Source organism: Microcaecilia unicolor, chromosome 6 (assembly GCF_901765095.1).
Source record: "Microcaecilia unicolor chromosome 6, aMicUni1.1, whole genome shotgun sequence".
In the NCBI taxonomy this organism is placed as follows: Eukaryota; Metazoa; Chordata; class Amphibia; order Gymnophiona; family Siphonopidae; genus Microcaecilia; species Microcaecilia unicolor.
The window spans coordinates 130,446,179-130,455,108 of NC_044036.1; the positions used below are offsets into that span (position 1 = coordinate 130,446,179).

The 8,930-nt window shown below is 48.5% G+C and overlaps 1 protein-coding gene across 1 annotated transcript; it reads left to right on the forward strand.

Annotated features, from left to right (window-relative positions):
* Positions 1 to 406: 406 nt before the first annotated feature.
* Positions 407 to 7,008, forward strand: BHLHE40 (basic helix-loop-helix family member e40). Its single transcript, XM_030205873.1, has 5 exons — positions 407 to 633; positions 721 to 790; positions 1,497 to 1,604; positions 3,697 to 3,820; positions 4,440 to 7,008. The coding sequence occupies exons 1-5, from the start codon at positions 563 to 565 to the stop codon at positions 5,291 to 5,293; spliced, it is 1,227 nt and encodes a 408-aa protein (XP_030061733.1). The 5' UTR covers positions 407 to 562; the 3' UTR covers positions 5,294 to 7,008.
* Positions 7,009 to 8,930: the final 1,922 nt, after the last annotated feature.

Here is an 8,930-nt window from a genome sequence, read left to right on the forward strand (position 1 = left end):
GCCCTAAGACACGTGTGTGTGTGTGTGTGCTGCGTTTGTGTGTATGTATGTATGTGTGTTGCTTTGCCCTAGGACACCAGGGTTTATGCGTGTTTGTTTGCTGTATGTATGTGTGTTTTTGTGTGTCGCTTTGCCCTAGGACACCAGGGAGTTCGTGTGTGTTTATTATGCATGCGTGTGTCTTCTGTGTGTTGCTTTGCTCTAGGACACAAGGCAGGGCCAGGCGGTGTCTGAGTGCCGGGGCAGCCAGACGTGCTGCTGTCTGGTCTGCCTCTTGCAGCAGAGCATTGCCTGACACGTGAGTCTCATGTGAAGGAGGGAGCAGCTGGGTCACTCAGTCACAGGGTAGAACACGTCGAGGCTGAGCCCAGCCCAGCCGGTCCCTCCCTCCCATTTAATCAGCCTTTGCAGCATCAAACCTTGCTTCTCATTCACAGCAGGACAGACAGACAGACGAGCGGAGGACGCAGCAGAAACCTGCAGTCAGCAGCTCCTCTTCGGTGCCCTGGACGCAAACAGCACTGAGAAGCGTGCAGTCGGTTTCGGCGGAGTTTCGGCTGGCATGGAAATCATTACAAGTGGCCAGCCTCCCCCCGCATGCAGGGGCAAAGAGAAGAGCAGCGTGGTGCCAGGGTAGGTGCCCGATCGGCCACACTTCTATTTGGGCAGGAGGGAGCAGATGAGCCTGAAATAACACCTTTCTTATGTCTATTTCTGCAGCGTGGATTTCTCTCACATGTATCAAGTTTACAAACCCAGAAGAGGGATGAAACGAAGCGACGAGAGTAAGGTAAGACACAGGACCCAAAGTCCAGAAGAGGTACTGGACCTTGTCCATCCCCTCAAGTACCCTGGCATAGTCCCTGGTACCCCAGGACTGCAGTCCTCACAGACACAGCCTCCTGACCATTTTTACCCACATAAAAATCAGCTTTATTTTCTCTTTGTCTTTACTGTCAGTTGGCAAACCCTGAATATTTTATTTGACATGGACATGGAATTCTGTTTATATACCATAAATATCAAAGTATAGTGTACAGAATGATAACAAATTCATGGGATTGGGATTTCTACTCAAGTAAATGGTTAAAACAAAGATTCCTCGGCTCATCCTGCCTGTGTAAAATCCTCAGTGTGGCAGTGTCATACTTTGTGTGATGCCCCCAGTCAGTTCTTGTTAATGGGACACTTCACTGTAACTGAGCTGAGCAGAAATCTTCAGTCTGTTAAACCTGGATAAACTTTATTTGCATGATTGGAGGGGAGCTGGCTGAGGTTCTTGAAAGGCCCTTATTAAATACAATTAAATAAATGTCACAATGAAGGAAGCAGAGCTGGGGGATGGCTCCTTGATCATTGAGTAAGATCCTCTAATAAGATTTCCCCCCCCCCTCCCCAGTCCTTCTGCTACTGCAGGGTGTCATCGGAGGACCTTAAAGCGGGCAGGGGGAAGCTGTTACTGTAAAAGTGAAATGGCCTCTTCCTTTGCATTGCAGGAGATCTATAAGTTACCCCACAGGCTGATTGAGAAGAAGAGGCGGGACAGGATTAACGAGTGCATTGCCCAGCTAAAGGATCTGTTACCGGAACACCTCAAACTCACGGTGAGCACCTACGCCTACGCCTAACTGGTCCTGTATTTTGTGCCTCTGCCATGCCACCCTGTGTGTTTCTGCAGCAGCACAGCCAACCATCTCCAGCACGGCTTCCACGAATACTAATGAGGGGATCTGGGATTTTAGACACATGAAGTCGGATAGAGGAGGCTCATTCATCCCACTAAAATAGACTGTATTCGGGAGGGGGGGGGGGACTGGTGGGCAGTAGAGAGGGCGTCACCCTCCTAATGAAGGCAATAGCATATGAGGAAAGCTTTAAGCTTCGGTTCCTCTCACCTTGGCAGGAGGCAAGCTGACCGCACTATCACTGTCCTCCATAAAGTTTGTCTCAATTTGAGAGATGGATTTTACTTACCTGCACAAGAAAATTCCCAAAGCCCCAGACAGCCTTGGCTGCAGTATTACTCTCTGCAGTACTTTCACAATGAGTCTCTCTGCAGCAAGTGCTGCTCTGGACATTTGTCCCTAAGCAGGACACTCACTGTATGGTATAGTGTCCTGGGTAAGGGTTGCTATGAGGCCCCTTCCCCCCTCCCTTTCAGCTCACAAGCTAGAAGATTCTTAGACCAGCTCCAAATGAGAATGTGGAAAGTTTTGTTGGTCCTCCCACCCCCACCTTTTGTGGCCCCCAGGTTACTCACCCTGCTTGGCCGCCCCCTAGGGCTATAAGTAAAAGGACAACTGGGTTCCTATTAATTCTTCTGCCGATAGCACTGGTTGCCATGGAGGGGCATAATCGATAGGGACGCCCAGGTTTTGCTGAGGACGTCCTCGCAAAACATCTCTGCGAAGGGGCGGGGAAACCCATATTATCGAAACAAGATGGGCGTCCATCTTTTGTTTCGATAATATGGTCAGGGACACCCAAATCTTGACATTTTGGTCGTCCTTAGAGATGGTCGTCCCTAGACTTGGTCATTTCTGATTTTAGGCGATAATGGAAACTAAGGACGCCCATCTCAGAAATGACCAAATGCAAGCCCTTTGGTCATGGGAGGAGTCAGCATTCGTAGTGCACTGGTCCCCCTGACATGCCAGGACAACAACCAGGCACCCTAGGGGGCACTGCAGTGGACTTCAGAAATTGCTCCCAAGTACATAGCTCACTTACCGTGTGTGCTGAGCCCCCCAACCCCACTCCCCACAATTGTACACCACTACCATAGCCCTTACGGGTGAAGGGGGCACCTAGATGTGGGTACAGTGGGTTTCTGGTGGGTTTTGGAGGGCTCACATTTACCACCACAAGTGTAACAGGTAGCGGGGGATGGGCCTTGGTCCGCCTGCCTGAAGTGCACTGCACCCACTAAAACTGCTCCAGGGACCTGCTACGATGGACCTGAGTATGACATTTGAGGCTGGCACAACATATTTTTAAAGTTGTTTTTTGAGGGTGGGAGGGGGTTAGTGACCACTGGGGGAGTAAGGGGAGGTCATCTCCGATTCTCTCCAGTGGTCATCTGGTAATTTCAGCCACCTTTTTGTGCCTTGGTCATATGAAAAACAGGACCAGATAAAGTCGTTCAAGTGCTCGTCAGGGACGCCCTTTTTTTCCATTATGGGTAGAGGAAGTCCATGTCCTGCCTTTGCTATGCCTCAGACATGCCCCCGTGAAGTTTGGTCGTCCCCGCGACAGAAAGCAGTTGGGGACACCCAAAATCGGCTGTCGATTATGCCCATTTGGGCAACCCTGTGAGGATGCCCATATTCCGATTTGTGTCGAAAGATGGGCGTCCTTCTCTTTCGAAAATAAGCCTGAAAGTGACCCAAATCAGACACAGAACATTTCCATGAGAGCCGCTGGATGTGAGGAGGGATCTGGACCGGAGGGGAGATTCTGGGTGGGAGAAAGGGCCTGTGGGGACATTGTGAAAAGTTTCCTCTGTGTCTAATTCCATTTTACTGTATGTATTGTGACTTTAGTTTTGAATTCTCTGATTATAAATATGTCTATGATTACTGTGCTGATATAGTAAACCTGTCAGATGTTTTTGTAATGGCCATATATCAAATGTCAATAAACTTGAAACTTGTTTCACAAATATCTCCCCCCCCCTCCCCCCAACTCTCCTTACAGACACTTGGTCATCTGGAAAAGGCTGTGGTGCTGGAACTGACGTTGAAGCATGTGAAAACCCTGAGTAACGTCCTGGAACAGCAACAGCAGAAAATTCTGACCTTACAGAGTGGAATTCAGTCCGGTACGTTTTGCAGGGATCACTGGGACACCGGGATCCTACTGAGTGAAGAGTCCTGATGAGATGGACAGATGTGCCTTTGTCCCCTGACCTGCATTCAGCATAAGAAACCGAGATAACAGAAAGAGTTAGTAAGACAGAAAAGTGTTGTCCTAGCAGAGGTGACTTGGATTCGTTTGGGGAGTTAGTCACTCTGGGCTGAAGTGGGACAGGGAGAGGAGGGTTTGCTCTTTCAACACAAAAAGTATAGATGATTGACTATGGACTGCAGAAGCCCAGAGAGAACAGGGGATGGAGTGTGTGAGATTACTCCTCCGCAGATTGGAGGTGACGGGCTTTATTTATTTATTTAGATTTTGCTCACACCTTTTTCAGTAGTAGCTCAAGGTGAATTACATTCAGGTACACTGGATATTTCTCTGTCCCAGGAGGGCTCACAATCTAAGTTTGTACCTGAGGCAATGGAGGGTTAAGTGACTTGCCCAAGATCACATAAGTCAGATAAAGTCGGATTAGTCAGATAAAGCCAAAAGCACAGCAGAAATGAATGTTTTGTACAGCGAAAGGTCCAGCTTCATTTGCAAATGTTGTTCTAAATCTGTGTAATATCTCTTTTTCTCAGGAGACCTGCCAGCCAGAAACTTGGAGACCAATCAGGAGATGTTCCGATCGGGCTTCCAGATGTGTGTCCAGGAAGTGTTGAAGTACCTGGCAAAGCAGGAGACTGAAGGGTGTGACGTGAGACCATCCCAAATTATCAGCCATCTCCAAAGGGTGGCCTCAGAGCTCCTTCAAGGAGGTTCTGGCAGGAAGCAGCTGGAAACTGCACCGAAATTAATGGACTGCAAAGAGAAATCCTGCTCCCTCATCAGAACAGCAGAGGGCCATGGCAAGAACTGTGTGCCTGTCATTCAGAGGACATTTGCCCACTCTAGCGGGGAGCAAAGTGGCAGCGATACGGACACAGACAGCGGATATGGTGGCGAGCCGGAGAAAAGCGACAGCAGACAGGACACTAAGCTGGCCTACCACATGCAAGAAAGAATTGGCAACATTAAACTAGAACATGAGGAGCCTCCAGCCAAACGCTCCAGACTAGAGCCCTCCAGAGATGACGACGATGACGACACTCACTTTAGCACTAATGATCTGATTGGATCTTCTGCTGGTTTCCTCAGCTCGCATCCACAACAGCCCCCATTTTGCTTTCCTTTTTATTTAATCCCTCCCTCAGCCACAGCCTATCTGCCCATGCTGGAGAAATGCTGGTATCCAGCCTCAGTACCAATGCTCTACCCTGGGCTCCCAACCTCTGCAGCAGCTCTGTCAGGGCTCATGAACTCCGAGAAAGTCTCTCCATCTCTACTGATGCCCCAAAGACTGCAGTCTCCAGTACCAGCCCCCTCATCCATGGACTCGGCATTGTTGCAAGCTCTGAAACAGATCCCTCCGCTAAGTTTGGAAAGTAAAGACTAAATCCCAGTTTCGGGACTTCTGTGTTTCAGAGGGTTTCAAACGCAGATTGGACACACACGCCGACCCATTGTGGGGTTCCTTGGGGTGTGTGAGTGTGTCTATAACAATAGATCCTGCTGTACAGGAGACATCAGGAGAATGCACTGAGTGCAAGCAGAAGGGGCTGAAGGACTCATCTAGAGAAGATTATAGCTACCTAGATGTATGTTTGTAAAGCTGTGAACTGTTAACAAATTCAGTAAGGTGGAATTAGAGTTTAAGGTCTAAGAGCAGAAGATACTTCTCGGAAGGGCTACTCAGGGTAACAGCTGAGAGTCACAAGCTTATGTTGTAATCTTTCACTGAACAGTGTTTGCACTGCAAGATAAACGTACAATGCATGGGCTAAGGATTTCAAGAAAGGTTTTGTTCCGCAAATGTGTTTCTACTGAATGGAAAACTTGCTAGTGGCAATAACCTGAGGGAGGCAAAGTCTCTTCTCTGGGTAATAATGTGGGGTTCTGGTGGGGCATCTTTGCCATCTCATTCCCTGCTCCTCTGTTAGAGCCTTGCCCTGGTCTGAAGTTTAGGGAGCTGTTAGCATGTGAAAAAGAACAATCCAGCCTGGCTGTGTCAGTGTTTGGATGCATCAAGGCCTCCCAATGAGTACACAGCACTAACAATGCCCCAGAAACCTGAAGTTCTCATTCCAGCACTGTACAAGACAAGGCAAGCAGAACAACCACTGTGAAGGAAGCCAGTCTGAGAGTGTGATAGCACATGAAGAGGGGAGGGGGTTGTTGAAAGCAGTCTGCAGGCTTATTTGTTAGTGGGGACGCACCTCAACAGGGTCTCACGAAATCTCTTGTCCCACTAAAATAAGGTAGTTGTTAAGTCTTTTCTAGTGTTAAATAGCACTGAGAAGTTTTAGCTGTGATGAAATGGTTCTCCAGTCCTAGAAATGCATTAGCAAACACATCCCACCACAGTATAAAAGAGTTGATAAGTCAGCAACCGCCCCCCTCCCCCAGGAAATACAGCTGAGCCAAAACAAGACGAAACAGCCCAAACAGAATGAGGTCCTTTTTCAAAAGTCACTTAGATGTTTGGCCCTGAGCCAGATGTCTCAGAGTCTGTATAGTTTCATTTTCAGCAAAGTGCACGTATGTTCAGTGTCATACATGCAGAAAAACAGGCATAAAAGGGGTGTCCAGGGTGGGGCCCACAGATATTTGCCTCCTCTGGTATCTGCGCTTGGTGTGAATGTACCAAAAGCAGATGGAGCTTCCAGGCCAAACCTATAATTTAAATGTGTAGGTGCCCAATATCAGGGCCTACACATATAGGGCAGGCCTATAAATATACTTCTGGTATTTTCAGCAACACACACTATACAGGTGGCACTGCTGAAAATCCACCTAACCTGCACAGGTACTTTGGGCACATAGTCAGTCGCTGGACCCGAACAGTGTCTTTTGGTTATGAGATCCAGAGTCTCTTCCCACGATGCACTAGGTATCTGTCCCCCCACTCTGCTGCGCTTCACACTCATGTTTTCTTGGGTTTTGGTACAAGTTGCCTTTATTTGCAGAGCAGGGACATAACCCCTTCCAGAGCTGAGTGCAATCAAAACACCAGTCTCCCCTCTTGGAGCTTTTATGGAGGGGGATATTGTAAATATTGTTATCTGTTAGTAAATGTTAAATGCTTAATAAAAAAATCTCTTTCCTGTGGAAGATGGAAGTTTGTGTTGAGTTCTCAGTACAGATGCACTTACTAATCATTTCTACAGTGCTACTAGATGTACACAGTGCTGTACACATTATATGCAGGTACTTTCTCTAGGTCTACAATCTAAGTTTTTGTACCTGGGGCAACAGAGGGTGAAATGACATGCCCAGGGTCACAAGGAGTTGTAGTGGGATTTGAACCCAGGTTCTCAGGATCAAGGCTTGCTGCCCTAGCCATTAGGCCACTCCTCCACTGCATTACACATAGTAAGACAGAAGATTGACAGTTCTCTATGAAAAGTGACTTTATGAGTAATAGCCTGGGAAGAAGGACCTACCAAATGCACCAGACCTATACTTTGTAAACCAATGGCCAAATGTAGATGAACCCCTTACTAGGGTTACTGGTGGTCATTTCTACAACATGGCTAGATGCGTTCAGATCAGTGAAAGTCCGCCGAAGCGGAGGAATGCTGAAATCCCCTCACCAGTAAACAGAAGCAAACAAAGATGGAAACTTCCTTGTCTGTCTCTGGTTTCCTTGGTCTCTTTCCCACTGTTTGCCTGTATCTGTGCTCAGATTCCAGCCATGCACCATTCTTCTGTCCCTGACAGTAATCCTTACAGGCTCTACCAATGCTGCCCTCTCCTATCCTCATGCACTCCCAGTTCCCACAAACAGCTTTCCTAATGAATTTCACTAATGATATACAAGTGTTAAATCCAAATGCACAGAAACAGGAACTGATTTTTTCTTCAGCAGTCTTTGAAATCCCCCAGTGCAGGAAAGGGATTTCAAGTAATGCAGCCTCCCAGGCATATGAAAAGAGAGCAGTGGAATGTAGGGGGCCACCAGAGCCTTGCCAGGGCAAGTACAGCACAGCAAGCAGGGCCGGTCTTAGGAAAGGGAAATGGGACTTGATATAACACCTTTCTGAGGTTTTTGCAACTACATTCAAAGCGGTTAACATATATTCAGGTACTTATTTTGTACCAGGGGCAATGGAGGGTTAAGTGACTTGCCCAGAGTCACAAGGAGCTGCAGTGGGAATCGAACTCAGTTCCCCAGGATCAAAGTCCATTGGGGCAAGCACAAGGGGCAGCAGAGGTGGTTGCACAAGGCCCCGCACTCATAGAGGCCCCACATCTCTGGCCCATCTGTACTGTCTCGGAACACCTCCCTGCTCCATACCTTAACGTGCATCCGTATTTCAGTAGAGAGCATCAGGAAGCGGCAGCGATTTTCATATCCCGTCAGCTGTTGAGCCCAGAGCCTCCTCACTGCTGCGTCCTGCCCCTTTTTGTTGTTACTTCCTGCTTCCGCAAGGGTGGGATGAAGCAGCGAGGAGGATCTGGGCTCAGCAGCTGACAGGATATGAAAATCGCTGCCGCTGTCTGCCGCTCTCTACTGAAACATGGTGGATGCACATCAAGGTATGGGGTGATACGGGGTTTTGAGAGCTCTATACCTCCTCTTAAACTCTGATAAATTATGGCTTATGGTGGTGGGCGTAGGTGGGGGGTGCAGGCAGGGGGACCCACTGAGCTGGTCTGCTCAGGGCCCTGCAATTGACAGCAGGGCTTTAAGCAGCTCTCCCCCTGAACTAGCATGAAAGTTTCAGGAAGAGAAGCCGGCAGTGGCTGAGGTCAGAGCAGCTCAGCCCCTCTTGGCTTCTCTCATGGTCTCACCCAGCTCTGACCTGCTTCAGATGCTGACACAATGTCACGTTTCCGCCTGCAAGCTCGCATGTGTAGCCAGAAGCTAAATACAGCTGCCGGTTCCTGGAAGCAGACGTGCCTGGCACCACTTCAGCACAGCAGAAACCTGAGCTTTTTTCGCTCACAGCCCTTGGCACAGCAGCTGAATAACACAGCAATAATTCTTCCAACTTCACAAGACCCCCTATGAAAGGAGAAAGCTGCAGGCT

Excerpts from the sequence above, each read along its gene's own strand:
- BHLHE40 (XM_030205873.1), top strand. The coding sequence starts at position 563 with ATGGAAATCATTACAAGTGGCCAGCCTCCCCCCGCATGCAGGGGCAAA. Across the intron at positions 634-720 it reads AAGAGCAGCGTGGTGCCAGG|CGTGGATTTCTCTCACATGT; the intron begins GTAGGTGCCCGA and ends CTATTTCTGCAG. Across the intron at positions 3,821-4,439 it reads ACAGAGTGGAATTCAGTCCG|GAGACCTGCCAGCCAGAAAC; the intron begins GTACGTTTTGCA and ends TCTTTTTCTCAG.